Source organism: Squalius cephalus (genome assembly GCF_949319135.1).
Source record: "Squalius cephalus genome assembly, chromosome: 9".
Lineage (NCBI taxonomy): Eukaryota > Metazoa > Chordata > Actinopteri > Cypriniformes > Leuciscidae > Squalius > Squalius cephalus.
In genome coordinates, this window is record NC_137130.1 from 3,402,864 (window position 1) to 3,426,046 (window position 23,183).

Below are 23,183 nucleotides of genomic sequence, written 5' to 3' on the forward strand. Positions count from 1 at the left end.
TCGTTTTTCGTTCTGTGGTAGAAAAATGATTAAACCGATTGAATATTTGATCTCTACATGTAGGCGGGAATGAAACTAGACTGCGCATTCTCTTTTGAGAAGTTGCACTTGAATGGTTTAAAAATGGTTCAATTTTTTTTTAAACAAAACAGCTTGTTGAATTGCACTACTTAATTGCACTACTAAATATGCATTGCATTAACCCTGCTTGCATTTTAATGCATTGTATTTTGAAGTTGCACCTGAGGACTAGTTAACCTTTTCTTCCTCGCATCCAATGGCTATCCTTTGCAAGATTTGTACAAGATCTGTAAACTAATCTCCTTCTTTTTACCAGCCATAGAAAAGTCTTTTTAAGCGTAAAAAATAACTACACGCTTCTCCAATTATTCCAAGTGATAGTAATAATGTGATCACTAATTCGTTATTTTTATTTCCAAAAAGTTTCAGCGACAGACAGTGTTAGCGCATGCGCAGCTCGGATTGTTTCGCGTCCTTGTCGCTCAGCAACCATTTATTAACCGTTCCTCCTCCGCCATCTGCTGGACGGTGTTTGGATTGCAGGATTTATTTGTTATTCTCACAGTCAGACAACGACACCGACACAGGTTCATGTATGTGTGACTCACAAATAAGTACTTTGATGGTACTGAAAGTTTATTTATATTATGTATTCCATGGTACTTCAAAGACCATGTCCAAACTAAAAAAAAAACTGCTATGACCAGTTTGTGATGTTAGCCGTGTTGGAGAGTTGTTTTTATCTGTGATTATGGCCGTGGAGATTACAGAAAACAGTATGAAGTGTTTCTCAAAGGCCTGTTTTCCTCCAGAGAACAGATTTTACGTCAATAAAAGCAAATGCTGCAGATTCCTGACATATAAACCCCCATGTGTCTTGTATCATATCCATCATGTTTGACTGGAATAGTTCATTAGACGATCATAAAGAAAAATACAGACATACTGTATTAAACAAAATATCAGGTCCAGGTCACAACAATTTTAGATTTATGCTTCTGTTGTCTGGTCACTGTCTTCCAGCTTAAATATTTACATAACTCCTAAATTTAGGTTTGAATATTTACGTCTTTTTGATTCAGAATCTGGTTCTCTCTTCAGTATGTGGTAGTTAGATATTCCCAGAGCCCGTCTACAGAGAGCCTTGGCACTCCCTATTAAGTCCCACCAGAGTTCCACTGGGGGCGCTCGCAGGTGAGTGCAAAATGAATGGGAGTCTATGGGGCTAGACGGCTAAATTTGTCTCTTTCACCCGATTGCCGTTGACAAATCTCAGATTTGATTGTAGGTTTTGCAAGTTCAACATGGGTTATAGGTCGAAAGTTGAATGAACGAGTACTTATGACCTTTCGATTTCTTATTCGGTTGTTAAGTCTGACGTCACGCGTGACGTTTAGCCTTTTCCGGGTCCAAGCGCTCCGCTCGTCGTCCAGAAATGACAATGGCGGAGCCTGTAAATTTATTTACGATCACGTCCTTCTTTAGTGAGGCACCCTTGGCGGTCAAAAAGGGATTAAATTCTTTTAACTCCAACAGAGTGCTTAGTGTAGCTCATCACTCAGGTGGCATAATTAAGGGTAGAGTCCAGGCATCAATGAAAAAGAAGATTTACGAGGTTGAGGTGAGTTAGCTGTAACGTAAGCTAGCTAGCTAAGCTAGTTGACAGAATTTGATATTCCTGGATGAGGTATTTCAAAAGAAAACATGTTCAGGACTGCTATAACTGTGGATGTAAACGAAGATGAAATGGCAAATATGTGACTGCCAGGTTTTAGAGGGTTAAGTTAGTGAACTTAGGCTAGTCAATTTAGTAATGTTAGTATGATCTGACAGCCCCGGGATGGCTACAGAAGTATAAGGATAAACATGGTGCTGGCGGCAATGTGTTTTAGAAGTGTTAGGGTCAGGGTTAAATTGTTTTCAATACAGGTTCACGTTGAGGGCCAGGCAGTCAGGTACAGCACATGCGAGTGCCCAATCGGCAGAGATAAGTGCCATCATATGGCAGCTTTGTTGATTTGGGTTGAGAAAAATGTGTCCCGCACCGACGTGGAATGTGTGTGGAAGAAGGCCAGCACTCCGAAGGGGGACGAAATTACATCCAAGAGAGTGTCTGAGATGACACCAACCACAACACGAGGTTTGTAATAAGTTTGTTGATGTTGCCTGGTTTGAATTATTTTCTTAAATACGTAATGTGCTTTAAAGCTATTGGCTATTGCTAATAAGATTAATCATATTTATGAAACTCTTCTGACATACACTCACGGTGTGTTGTAATTCAGCTAGAAATCATGACCATGAGCTTTATCACCACATTGAAATATAGTTGCAAGAGGCTGAGATGTACACTGTGAATTTTTTTTTTTTTTTTTTTAAAGCTTAGATTTTGTGCTATAAATGAATGATCATAATAAAAGGCTGTTAAATTGAGAAATAATCATCACTTGAAACGATCTTAAATACTACTATTCATTTTTATAACCAGTTTTATACCATTATTTCAGCTGGCATCAAAAGACCTGTCACCCAGGAGGACAAAGAATGGGCTCGGGTGTCCTTATTGCAACTTGGGCGTTTTACAGGGATGGGGTGGATTTTGAGTCCAGAGACGCCTCAGGTAATTTTTTTTTTTTACTTTTGTACTTTAATGTTCCCTTAAAATTAGTAGAAACATTACAATAACACTACATTAAACCAATGACAATTCAGCTAGGATTTTGTCATCCAACACATAATTTTGTACAATGTTATGTTTAATCATTTCTTGAATTATTTATTATAGTTAATAACTAACATTACATAATTTAGGCTCATGAAAAATGTGGTAAACTACACACATGTATGTATGTATGTAAACCATTGCTTTCATTTCAAATGTATTTTGTAAACACAATGTGGCTAAGTATGTGGACACCTCACTGACTTTACAACTTGTGCCTAATTTTAAATCTAGACTCTCCCAATCAAGACATTTGATGGGCTGGTGACCAGCCCAGGTTTTGTCCAAGCTGAGGACAAGGCTCTATATGTGCTGTCAATGCTTGCTGTCAATGATCAGGAGAAGCAGCAGATTGAGGAAGCAACAGTTGGCCAGGCTAAGAACGCATCATGGTAAGAAAGCTTATTTTTGCTCAGAATTTAGAAAATGCACATGCCAAATGTTTTTTCGTACATGAAACTGTAATGCCAATTGTTGCGCAACAATGGCCTCTCTTGTGGCTGGTTTCTTTAACAGGTTTGCGTATCGCAAGAAAAGGATAACCGCAAGTAATTTTGGTTTGGTCTTGGCAGCAGTCAAGCGGAAGTCTTACCCGCCTTCCTTATTCAAAACCCTGCTTGGCCAGTACAACCTCAAAGAAGGATCTAAAGTAAGTTGTAGTTAAGTGAATATTTAAAATGAAGGCATCTGTGTCTATGAATACACTTATTAAGACTAAGTGGTATTTGTCCCCTCCCCCCCAAGGCATGTGATTGGGGAATCCTCCATGAGCCAAGGGCGAAGCAGGAATACACTGAGCGCACTGGTGTTGTTATACAAGAGAGGGGACTGTTCCTATCTGATAGCGGCCTGCTTGGTGGATCTCCGGATGGGACGGTGTCTGGAAACTGCGTGATTGAAGTCAAGTGTCCGTGGTCAGCCAGAACCAAGACTATCCGGCAGGCTGCAGAGAATAGGGACTTTTTCCTGGAGTTTGATGAAGCAGTTGGTTCCCTGACACTAAAACAAACTCACAACTACTGGCATCAGATCCAGGGAAACCTGCACCTGACCGGAGCTAACAGTGGTCACCTGCTTGTGTGGACTCCTCTTGACCTGGTCCTTCTACCAGTGCTCAAAGACCCAACATGGGCTGTTAACATTAACATTCTGGAAGAATTTTATAAAGATGTTTTCCTACCATACATTCTCTCACAGTTGTAAGTACTGTTCAATTTGAAAATAAATGAGAATTTGGCATTTCACACAAGCAAGGCATTTATTTATTATACACGTTTGTAGGACCTTCATGCTACACACAAAACTTTTAAATGTAACATTTTATTTTATAGTGTCCCTTTTACATGTTACATGTACTTATCATAGCAATAACAGTACATTAAGCATAAATACATGCAACTAACCCTCAACCAATCCTACCCTAATAATACTCAGTACTTCAATATATAATTATACTGTAATATTGACACCTTAAAATATAGAGTAACCAAATAAAACTATCTATACAGTTATTTATCTGATTTCTGCAAGCAAATATGCAGGAACGAATGTATGTACAGTAGTTAAAGGGATAGTTCACCCAAAAATGAAAATTAGCCCATGATTTACTCCCCCCTCAAGTCATCCTAGGTGTATATGACATTCTTCTTTCAGATGAATACAATCGGAGTTATATTAAAACATTTCCTGGCTCTAAGCTTTATAAGCTTATGCTAAAAGAGTAACCCTTGAACTTGACGCACAATATAATGACGATGGCTTCAGGGTGAGTAAATCATGGGCTAATTTTTATTTTTGGGTGCACCATCCCTTTAAGCTCAATACCTTTAACTCATCCAATTTCACGGAGAATGGGTGTTTGTAAATTTGTAAGACACACACACACTTTAAGAATTTTGTTAATATTTTGTTTGAACTGGTACGGAATGTGGTCCAAAATATGAAACAATTTCAGTCGCTGAATTGAACGCTCCACGTGTATCCTAGCTTTTGAGATGAGTCTGTTATTGTTCACTTCCTCCTGGGTAAACTGTCCATTGACGAGAAAAGACGGGATGTTCAGGGAAACTCCTTCTGGCAAAATGTCCCGAATTGTGAAGCCCTTGTCTGCCATTACCATATCACCAGGATTTAAATGTTGGAGAACTCCACAGTCAGCTGTTATTGCCTTGTCTGAGGCACTCCCACCGTACAGGTCACTGGCAAAAGTGATAACTCCGTTAGGCGCAACACCAATTAAAGCCTTAAGTGTGGTTCGTCCTTTGTACTGGCTGTACAAATTACACTGTGCGTCAAGCCTCTCTGTGTTAGAGACGGCAACCTCTGTGCAGTCGAGCACGATCCTACAGTTGGGGAAGGGCTGGAAGCAGTATGGCAGTGATGTCTGATTCTTGGCTGTTGAGGGGATGTTGTTCTCAAGCAAACCGACATACAAAACATCATACAGGGCACTAATGATGGTGGTGAAGATGTTAGTTACTGTAGCTGTGCTACAATTAAACCTGGTTGCTAGGTCTACGTGGCCGCAATTTAGTCTAAGCTTCATTAAGGTCAGGAGCAATTGATCAATTAGGGGCATAATTTGGACAGTCCAATCAGAATGATATTGAAGTTCAAATTTAGAAAGAAGTGCTTCCAAAAACAGGACAGTGGCAGCATCAGGCAATCCAGTAAAATACTGAACTCTGTCAGGGCTGGAAGAAATCTGACTAAAGGAAAAAGTTTGCTTCTGTTTCTCCAATTGTTTTTTCAATTGGTCATTCTCTCTCCTCAGCATGTCATTCTCCACCTCAAGTGCCACAAGACTTTTTGAAGTACATGGGGTCTCTGCAGTTACCATGTCAGCATCCGTTCCCTCATCCTCACCACTGCTTGGGACCATTTGTTTCTTCCGTTTAGGGAGATGGCTGAGGTGCTCAGGGAATTGGAAAGTCTTCCCCTCATTCCAAGCAAATCGCGATGGCCCAGCAGCTTTCCCACTGGGGAAATGCCAACTGCACACCCTAGAGTTGCAGTTTGGGGTGAAGTTTTCACGTCTGTAAAAATTATAAACAAAATAATTTTAATATTACTTAAATTATTTGTCATGTGAACACACTACAATAACATTAAAGCAGTCATTGGCAATAATTGCTGTCTACAAATGTTTTGTTTCAAGTGTGTACTGTACACTGTAGTTTGTGTCCGTTTTTATTTAGCTTGTTGTCCTGTTAGTTTATGCTTGTTCTGTGTATGTACACTGAGTGCTATGTAAGATCAGAGTCAAATATGTAAACATACCAGGCCATTAATCATGATTCTCATCTTATATCTCAGACTCCCTCCAACAATACTTAATTATAGCGAGAAAAAACATTAAACCAGTTAAAGTATGATAATATGCTAACATAAATTAAAGTGAATAATTTTAATAAAAACATGCTAAAGTGAAAATTACCCCATGATTTACTCACTCTGAAGCCACCCTAAGTGTACATGACATTCTTCTTTCAGACGAATACAATCGGAGTTATATTAATAATGTCCTAGATATATTATTGAAATGAGAAACGTTAGCAGATTATCATACTTAAACTGGTCTAATGTTTTTTTTCTTGCTACGTAGGCTAACGTTACACACATCTTCGTGCTTCAGCTTATATTTGACTATTGCCAAAGCTAATCTTAGCTAGCTAGTTTCATCTTAACTAGACGGCACAGAACAATGCATGACAACCGAAATTTGATGCAAGATTTGTGTTTATAGCAACAAACAACACATAAAAACCATAGACTACATAAGACTTTTTCTCAAAGCACTGGTTTTGCTTTGGCGCCAGTGGGTGCTAACGTTAGCACCCACTGGCGCCAAAATGTCTTCATTCGTTTAAGATTTGTAACTTACCTTATCAACTGCAGCCATTTCCTCTTCTCTTTGTCCTCACAGGGAAATCGGTAAAATGAAAGCTGAATTTCACTTGTCTTTTTTAACTCAGATCTGTTGAAACAACACGGGACACAGCACTGCGGCATTGTAAAAACACTAGCGAAAGCGGTAGGTAGAGAGGACGCGGACTTTGGACCCGGAAACAGTATTATCGGAGAGTGGTTACGTCACGACTTAACAACCGGATAGGTTGAGTTGTTGTTGCCCATAACACGCTAACATTCTGCTAATGAACGCTGATTGGTCAGTGAAGGACTGATTACGACCAGAGATACCGCTTGATGGCATCGTGGCATCCGAAGCGGGACCAGAAACAAACAAAACAAAAACTCTTCTAGCACGTGTGTTACCCTGTGTCAGCTGTGTTGTGTGTTTCCCTGTGTCGGCTGTGTTGTGTGTTTACCTGTGTCAGCTGTGTTGTGTGTTTACCTGTGTCGGCTGTGTTGTGTGTTTACCTGTGTCAGCTGTGTTGTGTGTTTGCCTGTCAGCTGTGTTGTGTGTTTGCCTGTGTCAGCTGTGTTGTGTGTTTGCCTGTCAGCTGTGTTGTGTGTTTGCCTGTCAGCTGTGTTGTGTGTTTACCTGTGTCAGCTGTGTTGTGTGTTTGCCTGTGTCAGCTGTGTTGTGTGTTTACCTGTGTCAGCTGTGTTGTGTGTTTGCCTGTGTCAGCTGTGTTGTGTGTTTCCCTGTGTCAGCTGTGTTGTGTGTTTGCCTGTGTCAGCTGTGTTGTGCGTTTACTGTGTCAGCTGTGTTGTGTGTTTGCCTGTGTCAGCTGTGTTGTGTGTTTACCTGTGTCAGCTGTGTTGTGTGTTTACTGTGTCAGCTGTGTTGTGTGTTTGCCTGTGTCAGCTGTGTTGTGTGTTTACCTGTGTCAGCTGTGTTGTGTGTTTGCCTGTGTCAGCTGTGTTGTGTGTTTGCCTGTGTCAGCTGTGTTGTGTGTTTACCTGTGTCAGCTGTGTTGTGTGTTTCCCTGTGTCAGCTGTGTTGTGTGTTTCCCTGTGTCAGCTGTGTTGTGTGTTTGCCTGTGTCAGCTGTGTTGTGCGTTTACTGTGTCAGCTGTGTTGTGCGTTTGCCTGTGTCAGCTGTGTTGTGTGTTTACCTGTGTCAGCTGTGTTGTGTGTTTACTGTGTCAGCTGTGTTGTGTGTTTGCCTGTGTCAGCTGTGTTGTGTGTTTGCCTGTGTCAGCTGTGTTGTGTGTTTGCCTGTCAGCTGTGTTGTGTGTTTACCTGTGTCAGCTGTGTTGTGTGTTTCCCTGTGTCAGCTGTGTTGTGTGTTTCCCTGTGTCAGCTGTGTTGTGTGTTTCCCTGTGTCAGCTGTGTTGTGTGTTTCCCTGTGTCAGCTGTGTTGTGCGTTTACCTGTGTCAGCTGTGTTGTGTGTTTCCCTGTGTCAGCTGTGTTGTGTGTTTCCCTGTGTCAGCTGTGTTGTGTGTTTGCCTGTGTCAGCTGTGTTGTGTGTTTACCTGTGTCAGCTGTGTTGTGTGTTTCCCTGTGTCAGCTGTGTTGTGTGTTTCCCTGTGTCAGCTGTGTTGTGTGTCAGCTGTGTTGTGTGTTTCCCTGTGTCAGCTGTGTTGTGTGTTTCCCTGTGTCAGCTGTGTTGTGTGTTTACCTGTGTCAGCTGTGTTGTGCGTTTACCTGTGTCAGCTGTGTTGTGTGTTTCCCTGTGTCAGCTGTGTTGTGTGTTTCCCTGTGTCAGCTGTGTTGTGTGTTTGCCTGTGTCAGCTGTGTTGTGTGTTTACCTGTGTCAGCTGTGTTGTGTGTTTCCCTGTGTCAGCTGTGTTGTGTGTTTCCCTGTGTCAGCTGTGTTGTGTGTTTACCTGTGTCAGCTGTGTTGTGTGTTTCCCTGTGTCAGCTGTGTTGTGTGTTTACCTGTGTCAGCTGTGTTGTGTGTTTCCCTGTGTCAGCTGTGTTGTGTGTTTACCTGTGTCAGCTGTGTTGTGTGTTTCCCTGTGTCAGCTGTGTTGTGTGTTTACCTGTGTCAGCTGTGTTGTGTGTTTCCCTGTGTCAGCTGTGTTGTGTGTTTCCCTGTGTCAGCTGTGTTGTGTGTTTCCCTGTGTCAGCTGTGTTGTGTGTTTCCCTGTGTCAGCTGTGTTGTGTGTTTCCCTGTGTCAGCTGTGTTGTGTGTTTACCTGTGTCAGCTGTGTTGTGTGTTTACCTGTGTCAGCTGTGTTGTGTGTTTCCCTGTGTCAGCTGTGTTGTGTGTTTCCCTGTGTCAGCTGTGTTGTGTGTCAGCTGTGTTGTGTGTTTCCCTGTGTCAGCTGTGTTGTGTTTACCTGTGTCAGCTGTGTTGTGTGTTTCCCTGTGTCAGCTGTGTTGTGTGTTTACCTGTGTCAGCTGTGTTGTGTGTTTACCTGTGTCAGCTGTGTTGTGTGTTTCCCTGTGTCAGCTGTGTTGTGTGTTTCCCTGTGTCAGCTGTGTTGTGTGTCAGCTGTGTTGTGTGTTTCCCTGTGTCAGCTGTGTTGTGTTTCCCTGTGTCAGCTGTGTTGTGTGTCAGCTGTGTTGTGTGTTTCCCTGTGTCAGCTGTGTTGTGTGTCAGCTGTGTTGTGTGTTTGCCTGTGTCAGCTGTGTTGTGTTTACCTGTGTCAGCTGTGTTGTGTGTTTACCTGTGTCGGCTGTGTTGTGTGTTTACCTGTGTCAGCTGTGTTGTCGATGCCTCGAGAGAAAAGAAAGTGCAGAGCTGAAAGCACCAAAGTGACTGAAGGATTGCCGTAAAGCAGTATCTCTGGTCGAACGATGTGTATGACGTCATTGACACTTTAAAAGACTTTTTAAAGCAAATAAGTGACTCTAAAAAATCTAACACCCAGCAATGTGTAATTACTTTGCATCTCCTTTCGAATACAACATTCAAATTACTAGAAAAAAAATTATATCATGAGAAAAGTGGATTTTGAGGGGTATAGCGCCATAGACCTCCATTCATTCTGCACTCGCCTGCGAGCGCCCCCGCATGGACAGAGACGTGTTACTGCAGCCAGGCCAGAAACCGGAAGTAACCAGAGAGTGCCAATTCTCTTAGACATTCTCTGATATTCCTCAAATTATTCACAACTTGTCTTATTGGGCGTCGCCATGACACTCGATACTTCCTGTTGACGGTATCTCAGTTCCGGTTTAGCCTAACGCTTAAAGGGTACATAACATGCACAGTTTCACCTAATCTCATGTTAATCTTGAGTACCTATAGAGTAGTAGTGCATCCTTAATATCTCAAAAAAGTGTTTAGTTTTATTATATTTAGAAAAGAAAAATACAGCTTTCCGATTCTCTCCGGAAAAAGCCGAGGTCCTGGAGGCGGAGCTATAGAGTCAAGCGGTAGTGCTTGATTTCCAGCAAAAGACAGAAATCTGATCCAGTTGTACTTACATGAATGGGGTCTTTTATCACTGGGACCGCTCCACGTTTTAATAGCAAACGATTTGCAAATCCAGCGTCGACCTGAGCCTTGTTAATAAAACATTCGTCACTGAAACGACCAGAACACACAACCGCACTTCCTACACTCCGTTGCTGCCCCGGAAAAACAAACTGCATCCACTGTTCCTGTAACACTGGGTTCTTTGGAAAACTGAACACGGTAAGCTTTCCCTCACATCCAAATACACACTTTTTTGGAGACATTCTTGAACAAATCCTATGCAGCGCTGGCTGCCGATGATTTCCTGTTGAAGCGCGTTGATGTGCGCGGTCTCGCTCTCCTCTAGTCGACGTGCTCGCGGGCGAGCTTTTCCGAGAGAAATGCTCATATAAGGAGTTCCACTCTGATCTACGTCATTAGATCCACGATCTAAAAAAAAACAGCCGAAACTTGTACCAACCCGGAAGTAAGATTTTCAGCATAGAAATTCTCCGTTATTCGTCCAAAATATTTTTTAAACTTTGCCCATGTTTAGCATGAGAATCTATCTCTTTAACACTGTAAACAACTCTGAATACATGAAACACCATTGTACCCCCCCTTTAATGAAGCTAGCACACAAGGGATACTTGCGTCGCAGTACAAACCACGGGTGAAACTGATTACTGACAAGTAGTAATCATAGGTAGTAATGCTGACAGATTAAGCAATGGCTCCTTGTGGCTCAACGTGTACCATTGTCGGGTGCACAAATTGAAGGATTTTATGAATGGGAGCTCTCAGCTGTTTCCAACATAAACGGACCCTCTAAAGGGCCGTACACACCGGGACGAATATCGGCGCGCGTTATTCGCCAGCGTTTTTCAACGCGTTTTTTGTGTTCTCACCCAAGCGATTTTTGCTGACGATGAGCCGAGTGAACATGCAAATTCATTCCCTGACATTAGATGGCGTTTAATGTAAAACAGAAATACCCCGGTTTTGTAGTCGCTGTCGCGTTTGTCATATAGTTCTTTATGTTCCGACACCAGCGAGACCAGCAGCTCTACAATCATCTTGCCTTGCGTCTTCCTCGTCTTATTTCTTCCCGGCAGTGTAGACGCTACTTGGCGCATATCATCTTCGCCGTTACGTGTGTGTGCTCGGCAAGACCGTTTTGTGTTTGAGCGCCCCCAAGTTGTGTTTTACTGTAACTTCAGAAGCTCCAGACAAGTGAGCAAAAGCGCCAATCTCATTGGTCGGATAGCTTTTGACGCGGCGCGTCAAACCAAAAAAACGAACCCGAGGCGTTTTTTAAAAAAAATACGCTTTTACACGTGGCGTTTTTCGCGTCAGTGTGCTCACACACATTGGCGCCCTTTGTTTAGTCACGAGGCGTTAAACGTCGGCGAATTTCTTGTACTTAGAAAAAAACTGCAGTACAACTGTATATATTTTAAGTGGTATGTTTATTGTTTTCAATAATTTGAAAATTAATTCGAGAATTAACTTGAATGTGCAGCAATTTGTACAAATAGAGTATGTAGGCCTACTATATTTGTTGTAGCCATTAAATAAGAGCATTTAGTTTCATATTTGTTCAAATATTATAATGTTATTTTTTCCATCTATGTTGATTATGAATAGTGAACACCATGATAGGATGCATCGGGAGACATAGAGTGGGTCAGACATGATTTTGTTAATGGGTCAGACATGATTAAACTTAATTTTCTTCATTAAGTTTTGTAGAAAGCCTTTCTTTAAAGTGAATTTTGTTTTGTATAAATTGTATCTTAATTTTAATACATTTTTCATCAATCAATTGCCTGGATTTAATAAATAAGAAGCATATATAGCAGACAATATAAATCATGACATGGAGGCGCCGGCGCGCGGTCACTTGCATTGCACGTGAACAGGAGCGCAAACTCAGACATGAGAAATATAGCCTATTTAAAGAAAGCTTTAAATGTCTTTAAACGGAACAATTCAAAATGAAAAGAAATAGGCTACTCTCTGATTATGTAATCCAAGATGTGCATTTCTCTCTAGGCTATAGGTGCGTTCACTACGGAGATGGCGATCATCAACTTCATCTTTGCAGCCGACACTGACACAGAAAAGACTAGTTTATTAATAAAAATCAATGCACGCATGTCAACGTATTTACAAATGCACATCTTGCTTGTTGCATGCACACTCGGCACACATATTATGTTTGGGCTTGTTGAGGCTCTCTGATAGCAGTATCTTCAGGCTAACGTAAACCGGAAGTTCGTTACCGGCTTGTTCTATGTTGCCATAGCGATCATGGGAAAGGTCAGAGTTCTGGAAAGTTGTGAATAACACTGATGGCACTGATGTGAAACACAGCCAAACACAACAGCAGTTCTCAGACTTTGAAAACATGTGAGCCGCTTGACTGCACGACCGTTCTCGTGGCTTTTTCTATGTCTTTTCACACCAGAAACATGTCTGACTGCTGCTAGGTGACATGATAAGCCTCATTGGTGATATATTTGACATATGGGGAGAGAGTTGTGGAAGGCCTTAATGTTAAACATAAATATATAGCAGCAAAGACAACGTCGGCAGTATTGACGGCAAAATAGGCTACAGAATATTTCGTTCTGTATTGACATTTGCAATATTTGAAAATCGATAATATTTTTTTTCAATTACATTTATATCTGCATTTATGTCAAAACCTAAAATTTCAAACATCAAAATGTCATTTATTAATATGTGTTCGTGTCAAAATGACATAAACATTTTTTCCTATTCTATTTTGCCTGGAAACACTTCCAAAACGCTTGCGTGTCGTGTGAAAAATAGGCGTCGGTTCTATTTCTAGCATGCACGCGTTTTCCTGAGGCGTGTCACGCAGGCAGTGTGCAGGCTCTAACCTGTTAACATGGAGCCGAAATAAAAACGGACACGCCACGCAGCCAGTGTGTCGCCGGCCTAACCCCTCATTTACACTGCACACTCCTGCGGCGCATTACCCCTCATTTACACTGCACACGTCTGCGTACGGCTGCGACACGGCTACCGGAGCTGATCGCGCCCATTCTAGTCAATGCTTGTGTTTACACCGGACGCGGCGCGTTTCAGAAGCTTCCCAGAAGCGGCTCTCCACGCCGCTTCGCTAAATATAGGCGCCTATATATAGGCAGAGCCCGTCTACGGAGAGCCTGCCCACTCCCTATTAAGCCCTATTGTACCGAATTTTGGTTGTAGTTCCACCAGAGTTCCACTGGGGGCGATCGCCCCATGAGTGCAAAATGAATGGGAGTCAATGGGGCTAGACGGCTAAATTTGTCTCTTTCACCCGATTGCCGTTGAGAAATCTCAGATCTGATTGTAGATTTTGCAAGTTCAACATGGGTTTTAGGTCGAAAGTTGAATGAACGAGTACTTATGTAGTTTTGATTTCTTACAGGTTGAGTTGTTGCCCATTACACGCTAGCATTCTGCTAATGACGTCAGCATTCTGACGTCATTGACATTTTGAAAGACTTTTTAAAGCATATAAGTGACTCTAAAAAATCTAACACCCAGCAGTGTTTAATTTCTTTGCATCTCCTTTCGAAACAACATTCAAATTACTAGACAAAAAATTATATCCTGAGAAAAGTGGATTTTGAGGGGTATACCGCCATTGACCTCCATTCATTCTGCACTCGTCCTGTGAGCGCCCTCATGTGGAATCAGAGTGGAACTGCAACCAGTTCAGAAGCCGGAAGTGTAGTGAGAGTGAAACTTCTCGCCTGATATAGGTCTATTTTTGACGGACGCGCGTCCAAGTCGCACCGGAAATACAAAATAAAAGTTAAAAAAAACCTGTCAATTTTAAAATAAACACCCTACTAAATATATAACAAAAATATGTCTTGCTTTTTTATTGTTTAATAGGGGCTGATTGCCAAGACTTGAGAGAATCATTTTATAGAGTCAAAAATGTTCACCATTAATGTTTTGTGTGTAAATAAAATTGAAATAACGTGAGACCCAATTTCCACTGTAATGTAAAAACAACATAAAAACTGTATATTTGAAATAATTGTTTAATAGCATATTTTTATGAATGAAGGCCAGTATCACTGATATTAATATAGCTACTGATGTCTCGATGAAAATGATTTTTTTCCCCAAATTTTAAACATTTATTAGGCTTCAAAAATATAACAACTTTTATTTTAAGTGAACTTTAAACAATCCTCACATAAACCCATAATAAATGTCATATTTACCTGTGCTCTTCCTGTCTAACAGGTACGAAATATACAGAAATTTAATAAGGTTATCAAAAAGTCTGTACAGCATAAACCCTAACCCCATAGGAAATTACGCCCGTGCACAAAAAGATTGTACAAATGATGGCCTATCAAGTGTTTTATTGTGTGAATACTGTACATCATGTCTAATAACAGCAGTGAATATGGACAAGTTTCTTGTGGGACAAGTTATTGTGGGATACAGATTTTTTTCAGACCGTATTTTCGACCTGCCAAAATACGTATCCCCCCCCTCCAAAATCTACAGATGATGGCCTATCAACGTCACCACTTCCTCTGGCGCCTGAAGAAAGCAAGGAAAGCCAGTTTCAGTCAGCTGCATCACTTTCTGGCGTGGGAATTGTAGGGCCTCCGACCGCAACAGATAGTGAAAACAGATAGTAAGATCATAGGAACTGCTCTCCCATCAATCCATGACATCTACAATACTCAGGGTATTTTGAGGGCCGTCAGCATCATAAAGGACTCCACATACCCACTTCACCCTTCTACCCTCTGGCAGGAGGTACCAGAGCATCCGCGCTGCCATCACCAGATTATGAAACAGTTTCAGTTTCTTCTCAACACTCTAAACACCAAAGCTCCTGCAAAATGAACATCGAACACTTCCACACACCAGAACACTTATACCCACCTTTTGCATCTAGGAATTCTTAAAGCTTAGGCCTTAACTTGAAGTGAGTCTCCAGTACACTTTCAGTTTTAATGTACAATAGGATACACACAGTAGATCCTGTATCCACTTTCTTCATCACTTGAATGTACTAAATATACAGTAAGACAATAACTTTGGCAACTGTTTTTGACATGCTGTTTACATACCAAGTATTATTTTATTAATCAATTATTTTAATCTGCAGTTATTGTATAAATCAATATATTGTAAGATATTTTTCAAGCAAAATAAAAAAGATAAGAAGACACAAACTTGGAAGGTGTGATGTAATACAACAAGATGTAATGAATAAATTGCTCCAGAACAATAATGTACAGAAAACTAAGGAGTACAAGCAGTGCATAGGAAGGCGGCCTCTGTTGGTGGGCCTTGAACGCACATATGGTGGAACCACCGCAAACAAATGTCACACTGAATCTGGAAAACAAATTATTTGGATTTTTGGTAAGAGCAGGGGCGTAGTTTGTGGGGGGGATGGGGGGAGATAACCCCCCCCCCCCCCCCCCCCAATATTTAAATCTATGCATTACAACCCCCCCAATATTTATACCATGATCACAATATCAGGAGGCATACCCAAACTTCAACCCCCCCAATGTTCAAACCAAATCTACGCCCTTGGGTAAGAGGCTGCAAATTTTCACTCTTGTATAATTGATGTTATATTTTTAATATACAGTAATTCATGTGGAGATAAAATAATAATAGAATGTTTGTTAGTCATGGGTAAAATAGAAGAAATAGAATAGAAAAATCCAACGTAATGGGGACAACAGAATAAGTGTTCAGCAGGGACATGCACAGGAATTTTGAGGGGTAGTTGCTCTGACCTGAAAAAAGGGCACCCCCCCACCCCCCCAAAAAAAGCTCACGGGCTATATGAAGGACTGAGAATAACAGGGTCTTTATTAAAATATATATACACAAAGAAGTAAAACACTGAAATACAGCACTCAATCACCTTAACTACTACTAATAATAACACAGAAAAACATGACTTGAGTCATGAAACATCAATATCCCTATCAATATCCTATGAAGTCACTGATAGGTTTCTCCAAATTTACATACTAAACATGCAAAGCTTCAAATAAGAAGCCGCCTATTAGGGGCCATTTCAACAAAAATCTTCAGAACTTCTTTCTTGTCGATTCCTATGTCCTTCTCTATGGCCAGCAGGAGGAGGTCAGACAGCCGCTCTTGACCACACTGATTTCTAAGCCTTGATTTGACCAGCTTCAGCTTTGAAAAGGAACGTTCTACCGTTGCAGTGGACACGGGTAGAGTGGCATATATTTTGATTAGTTTGAATAGTGTGGGGAATATGACGTGAGCATTGTTTTCCTTGAATACTTCGAGCATAGACTTGACTGTCCTCTTGGGACACTTGTAAGACGCATGGAAGACTCTCAGCTCTGTTTGAAGGTTGGTCTCTTGTCTTCCCCCTGAAGTCCATAAAACTCACATAGTGAATGTGCTGTATCAACACCTTGGCCAATATCCTTTCCCTGCTCTGGGTCAGTGAGTCTCTGTCTGCAGTGACATCACAATGACCCGAGTCTTCCCTTCCCCGTAAAATCTTCTCTCAAGCTCCTGTCTCAATCTGTCCAGAAAGGTATAGTATGTCCTTCCCCTGTAATATTCCTCCAAGGTCTGGACTGCATCATCTTCTCTTGCTGATTTGGAAGTGTATTTCAGCTTTGCTGGGACTTTTCTTTGTCTAAATGGAATATTTGTGGGAATGATTATGTAATTTTTTCTCTGTAATTGTTGTGGCAGTGTTGTATATTTGTGAGAATTGGCTGTCTCTCCTCAGTTCCACTACTCGCTTCAAGACACCATCTAACACAGAGTAAGCAGCAGCCAAGTCCAGGTCATCCTGCTGGAGTACTTTTGAGGCAACTGATGTCTCCATGAACACTGGCGTTGCTATTTCAAGACACAGCAAAAATTCAAAATCTCACTCTCACACTCTCAGATCTCTCAAGTACTGTAGGGCAGCAGGGAGGACCTTCCTAATTGTCTTTAAAGCAACTTCCCTGCAGCTCCACCGGGTGTCTGAAAGCCTCTGTAGTTCAAGGACACGTTGGTCTGGATTCATGGCTTTTTGAGTATCCACAAATGCAGCATGGCGCTTTGTAGAGTTGGCAATGAATGTGTACAGCCTCTCAACGACTGTGAAGAAATCCACAAAGTGCTTGTTGGATTTTGCACTCTCAACTAAAACGAGATTTAAACAATGTGCATGGCAGTGCACATATAATGCTCTCTCATTTTGTCTCCGAATCCGGGACTGCAGCCCATTGTAGCATCCACTCATATTGGCAGCTCCATCATATCCCGGTCCACAGACATCTTGAATGTTGAAGTTGTTTTGCTCAAGTAGCTTCATCACTACATTCTCCAGTGCCTCTCCCGTTGTTGATGCCACATCACATAGTTGGACAAAGCGTTCCTTTATAGTCATGTTGTGGACATATCGCACAACAAAGGACACCTGCTCAATATGTGACACATCAGTGGTCTCGTCCAGCAAAATAGAAAATTGTGATGCTTCTGTCACTTCCTTCTGTATGATTCGTTTCACATAAAGACTAAGTGCTTTTATGAGGTCGTTTGGTGTCCTATTGGACAGGAGAGACACCTGGCACCTGATGCTTGTTTTTCCTTGACTGCATCAAGATGAAGCCTGAGTACGCTGTCATATTGGCCAAGCAAATCCACCAGGTTCAGAAAATTTCCTCTATTTGAACTTGACAAGCCTTCTTCATTTCCCCTAAAGGCCAAAGCTTGTTTTTCCAGATATAATGTGATGTCTATTAAACGGAACATAATCTCTGTTTTTCTGCCTCTCTCTTTCTTTGGCTGCTTCCATCTGAGAATCAGCTACTGCAAAAGCCCTCTGCAGTGTATCTTTTGTAAAGGCATTCCACCTAATCATGCTTAGCATATGCAATTCACTGCTGCGGTGCTCCTTAATCTTCACTTTGGCCTGCCTCCACAAGTTTATCCCTACAGACTTCCATCCTGTCCTGCTCTGAAATCTTTCCTCATTCATAAAATTCCTGCAGCTAAAGCAATGCATGGCATCATTCAGTGGAGAATATTCCAGCCAGGGGTCATCGTTATACCATTGGGCTTGAAAAGAGCGCCCATCTGGATTTTTAGGGAACTTTACCATAGGACGGCAAGGCCCGACTGAATTGGAAAATGTGATGAAGGTCTGATCGTATTTAAGATTGCTGCTTTGTACATGAGCTGGATCTGTGGGATTAGCCAACCTCAGCAAAAAATCAAAATCTGTTGACTCTGCCCCACTCGTCATCTCAATATGCTCTCGTCTCCCTCATCTCATCCTCTTGCTCATCTATCATTTCCCTATTTGCCAGTCTGTCCTGATTTCATCTGGGATTGGCTCTGGCTCTGGCTCTCTGAATGCAGCTGATGCACTGGGCTCATCATCTGTCCAATTACATATTATTGTTATTGCCATTATCATTATTATTTTAATGCCCACTAGTGGTATTTATGTTCTGCTCAGGCAAGATCTTTGAAATGACCTCTAAAATAGCCTATGTTTTTTTTAGATTACAGTTATTTAGCATGCAGCTCTTTAACCCTGTATTTTCTAGCATGGTCCTCTCATCTCATATTTGGTGATCATCACTTAGGCCTACCTGCCCTATGTGCCTCTTCCTGGTCCACATTTTCCTCACATAGTCTGGAGGCTTATGACTGCTCCTCCTCATCTTAAATGTAATGTAATTATGAAACATTGCCATTAGTAGGCTAAAATATGAGTCTGATTAATTAATCAGTTCGCCTACACAGTGTCATGTCATCTTTATCACAGTGCAAAATCTCTGTCTCACCTGCTGATTGGCTTTTTCGCAGCCAACCCTGCAGTGATGTGCTGCCCTTTGCTGCCGCCCTGAATTGTCTCTCCCTCTCCTGAATCCGCCTCTTTTCAGTGGGCATCTTGGCTTCAAACAATATCCAAAATATGCCCGAATGGAAGTGAATGTGGCTTTGCGATTTAAAAAAAAAAAAAAAAAAAAAAAAATTTATTTATTTATTTATGTGTCTAGGCCTACGTGAAATTCTGCATCCATTGTACAATTTATTTATTTATTTTCCCCCTCGGAAGGGCAACGTGAGTCGAGAAGGGCATATGGGCAGTTGCCCGCGGGCAACCTGAGCAACCCCCCGTGCAGTGTGCACGTCCCTGCCTTCTTTAATGGCTATACTAATTTTTCCACAGTGATCTGTACATAAGGTTCCTCTTGCCACCAGTCCCTTAAAATATGGAATCGTCCCGTATTTACAAGTAAGATGATGCGTCCTGTATCAAATCAATAAGGGATGGTATTTGTCCCGTATTTTTCATTAGACCCACACATTGAATAAAACATAAGGATTTTGCAGTATGGATAATACTGATAGCAAATATAAAGAAATCAATTTCACAATAAGTAGTAGAGAAGCTCATTGCATGATTGCATTTTAGTGTCTTTGTTTCTATAGCGACAATGGAGTTTTATGTACGTACATCATGCCATGATGTACATACATAAAAAAATTAATAAAACCCCCCCTGAATTTAAAGGAGACATATCATGCTTTTAAATCGTTCCTTTTTACATGTAAATCATACATTTGTAGTCTATATAAAGTGGAACTGCAATGCTTGGGTCTGAATTCCTCATTATTATAGCTCCACAGGCCCCTTTTCTACCCCTTTTCTGATGTGCGTCTGAGAGCAACTCGTTTTGGTGCGGTCTCTTTAAATACAATTGAGACACTTCATACCCCGCCCCCTCTCCAGGATGCAGAGGTGACACTCGGTTCAACTCCACCCCGTTCGGCCATTTTTGTAGCTTTTGTAGTTTAATAGCAGAGATACGATTATCTAGCGGCACAGAAACTTTATATTCACACGTTATTAACAAAATGTCAACAACGGAAGACTTGTCCAGCCAGCCTTACATGTTCGAGCCAGAGTCGGAGCCGGAGCGAGATGAAAATGAAGACGACGAACCTGCAGAACAACGTCTTCATATGGATGTATCGCAATGGTGTGTTACTGTATTTACACATGAAACTTTGGTCTTCCGACCTTTTACCACCGTGTCGATTTATTTTGATTAATATGTGCGAGGGAGAGAGAGCAAGACAGCGTCTAGTTTGGAGACGGTGTCTTGTTTACATTTTCGCCTGGCTCCGAAGAGAGAGAGAGTGCGTGCGCGCGACCGGGTCTCTCTCTCTCTGCTCGTTCTTTCAGTTAAACATGCGCCCTGTCACAAGCGCAGCAGTTCATCTACATTAGACGGTGTAATGAAGCGTGTGGGTTACTACATCCAACAACCGAACATTTTAACTTACCCTCTCGTAACTTCTGCATGTTTTAGCTTGGACTACAAAATTGCAGCGAGAAATAAAAATGGCGGATTGCTCGAAGTGTTGAGCCGGTAGTCGATGTCCTTATTTGGCAGTTCCGCTGCAAATACTGTGACGTAATAGTTCACAAAACGTCATAGATAACAGAAAAATCGGAACAGGTTGAAAAATATGACCAAAACAGAAAATAAAGATATCAACAAAGCACCTGAAGAGAATAATTTCAACTTTTCTGTACTTCTAAAGTCAAGTCAAGTCAAGTCAAGTTTATTTATATAGCGCTTTTCACAACATAGGTTGTATCAAAGCAGCTTCACAGTAATAAATTAAAACAATACATCAATGTTTGTTTCTAGTGGAACGTCCACGTTTGGTAATGCTGATCAATGGTATCGTTGATTGATTAATTCAATTAAATATCCCCAAATATCCCCAACTGAGCAAGCCAAAGGCAACAGTGGCAAGGAACCGAAAAACTCCATCAGGTGACATAATGGAGAAAAAAAAAAACCTTGGGAGAACCCGGGCTCAGTCGGGGGCCAGTTCTCCTCTGGCGTTTATGAACTAGAGACCGGATTTAACTGTAAGATTAAAAGTATTATATAAATGCCTGGCTGAAGAGATGCGTCTTTAATCTAGTTTTAAACTGGGAGAGCGAGTCTGAGCAACGAACAGTATCCAAAATAACACTCCAAATATACAACAAAATGCATTTAAGGGCTAAAAAAGTGGATTTAGCATGATATGTCCCCTTTAAGTTTAATATACAAACTGATCACAGCAGTCAGATCATGCAGTTGTCACTCACGTGATCATTTATATTTAAGTTAAATTCAGTTTTTTTATTTTTTTTATTTGTACAGACCAAAACACACCATGCATGCACCACAGCATGCGCGTCCAGTACGTGTCGGACTGTCATTGTGCTGCAGGCTGCAGCGAGGACCTCTTGCACTGACTCACTGTCTTTCCACATCCTGTGAGAAACTGATCTCAGGCCCTGCTATGGCCGAGTCTGACCTAGCATCAAATGAAAGACGTTTTAGCAAAACATCAGATTCCACGTAAACAAGAATAACACACTCCCAAAATAAACGATTTTTTAGTCTCAGGAGAATTTTTTTTTTTTACAAAAAAAGAAAAGAAAAAACAAAAATATCTTCCATGTTCACATTAAAACGCCATACAACAAGTGATTCTTTCCAGAATGAGGTGTTGGCTTCAAAACTGTACCTGCTTCGGACATTTACCAATCGGCTCAACCGGTTCATCCGATTCAGTGAAAAGTGAACAACTGGCTCTGGCTCACACAAATCGGCAGCAGATTTTGGAGTAAACGTCTGATGATAGAAACAGATGATCATCATGGGGATTAAAATAATCTTGATTTTAGCTCTAATTGCTCACACGTGCACTGCCAACAAAAACGGTAAGTAGATCATCAAATCAATATGCATAAAAAGTGACTTGTAATTTAATACCTTGCTGATGCGTAATTTAAAGAGTTAACCAAAAATGCAAATTCTGTCATTAATTACTCACCATCAAGTTGTTCTTCGCATCACAAATTAAGATCTTTTTGATGAAATCTGAGACCTTTCTGTCCTTCTATTGACAGCTACACAACTACCAATTTGATGCTTCAAAAAGTTCATAAAGAGATCGTAAAACTATGAATTGAGCATATGGCAAGCCGTTTTAGCTTAAATTGTAGGCCTACTCAGCGTTACTCGTCGTAATTGCATTTTTACTAGTAAGAATTCAATTAGAGAGCTCTACAATTCAATTCTTACTAGTAGCAATTACAATTAGAGAGCTCAAAATAATTTTTACTAGTCATATGTCTCCATTGACTTCCATTCATTTTTAATTACGGAGCTCTACAATTGAATTGTTACTAGTAAGAACGCAATTGCAGAGCTCTTTAATTCAATTACAGAGCTCTGCAATTATACATATCTTTAATTCGTTTTTTTACTAGTAATAATTCAATTAGAGAGCTCTTTAATTGTAATTGTTACTAGTGATCATTGAATTGTAGAACTCTCTAATTGTAGTTCTTGCTAGTAAAACTTCATTTGTAGAGCTCTAGTTGGAATTGTTACTAGTAAGAAATGATTTAGAGAGCTCTGTAAATGTAATTCTTACTAGTAATAATTGAATTAGAGAGCTCGCTAATTGTAATTTTTATTAGTAATAATTGAATTGTAGAGCTCTCAAATTTAATTCTTACTAGTAAAATGCAATTACAATGAGTAACGCTGGGTACAATTTAAGCTAAAACGGCGTGCCATAAGTTTGATAAAAAATTTCTAAAGAGAAGTGATCGCTTTATATGATGAACAGATTGAATTTAGTATCATAGGCTACTATAATTTGTTTTGGATAAAAAGCAAAGAAAGCCTTTTCTCGAATGTGTCCAAATGTTTTCTCCTGATTATCCTCTGGTGGTGTTATGAGAGTTTTCACTAATGCTCTTTTGTATTGATTACAGATTCTGACTGCATTCTGCATCCTTGCTTCTCTAACCCGAACTCTTCAACAACGGATAACAGTAATATGCAACACAATCTCATGACAATTTGTATTTACGTTTTGCAGAATTGATGTGTATAAACTCGTATAATTTCATTCATAAAAGTTTTTGTACAGTCCGCTTACACCCCAGTGATGGTCATGTTTAGGGGTGGATCTCATGCTTACTTTTTTAAAAATAATTGTATGTTTTAATAGTATATGACCTTCACTCATTGTGTTTTGTGCTGGTTACAGATTCTGACTGCTGTCCGGGTATTACTGTGCCTGTGATG

The 23,183-nt window shown here is 40.8% G+C and overlaps 2 protein-coding genes across 2 annotated transcripts; one reads left to right on the plus strand and one right to left on the minus strand.

Annotated features, from left to right (window-relative positions):
• Positions 1–1,466: 1,466 nt before the first annotated feature.
• LOC307164658 (uncharacterized protein) lies at positions 1,467–3,946 on the plus strand (the record flags this gene model as incomplete). Its single annotated transcript, XM_079881692.1, has 6 exons — positions 1,467–1,642; positions 1,951–2,161; positions 2,529–2,641; positions 2,978–3,135; positions 3,260–3,392; positions 3,488–3,946. The coding sequence occupies exons 1-6, from the start codon at positions 1,616–1,618 to the stop codon at positions 3,944–3,946; spliced, it is 1,101 nt and encodes a 366-aa protein (XP_079737818.1). The 5' UTR covers positions 1,467–1,615.
• Positions 3,947–4,434: 488 nt separating this feature from the next.
• LOC307164745 (uncharacterized protein) lies at positions 4,435–6,808 on the minus strand. Its single transcript, XM_079881805.1, has 2 exons — positions 6,627–6,808; positions 4,435–5,778 (listed from the first exon to the last, which is right to left on the minus strand). Exons 1-2 carry the CDS (start codon positions 6,752–6,754, stop codon positions 4,575–4,577), a joined length of 1,332 nt encoding a protein of 443 aa, XP_079737931.1. The 5' UTR covers positions 6,755–6,808; the 3' UTR covers positions 4,435–4,574.
• Positions 6,809–23,183: the final 16,375 nt, after the last annotated feature.

What these genes read in the sequence shown, in the direction of transcription:
- LOC307164745 (XM_079881805.1), bottom strand. Translation starts at nt 6,754, where the DNA reads ATGCCGCAGTGCTGTGTCCCGTGTTGTTTCAACAGATCTGAGTTAAAA. An exon ending in AAATGGCTGCAGTTGATAAG is followed by an intron (nt 5,779 to 6,626) that starts GTAAGTTACAAA and finishes TAATTTTTACAG; the next exon opens with ACGTGAAAACTTCACCCCAA.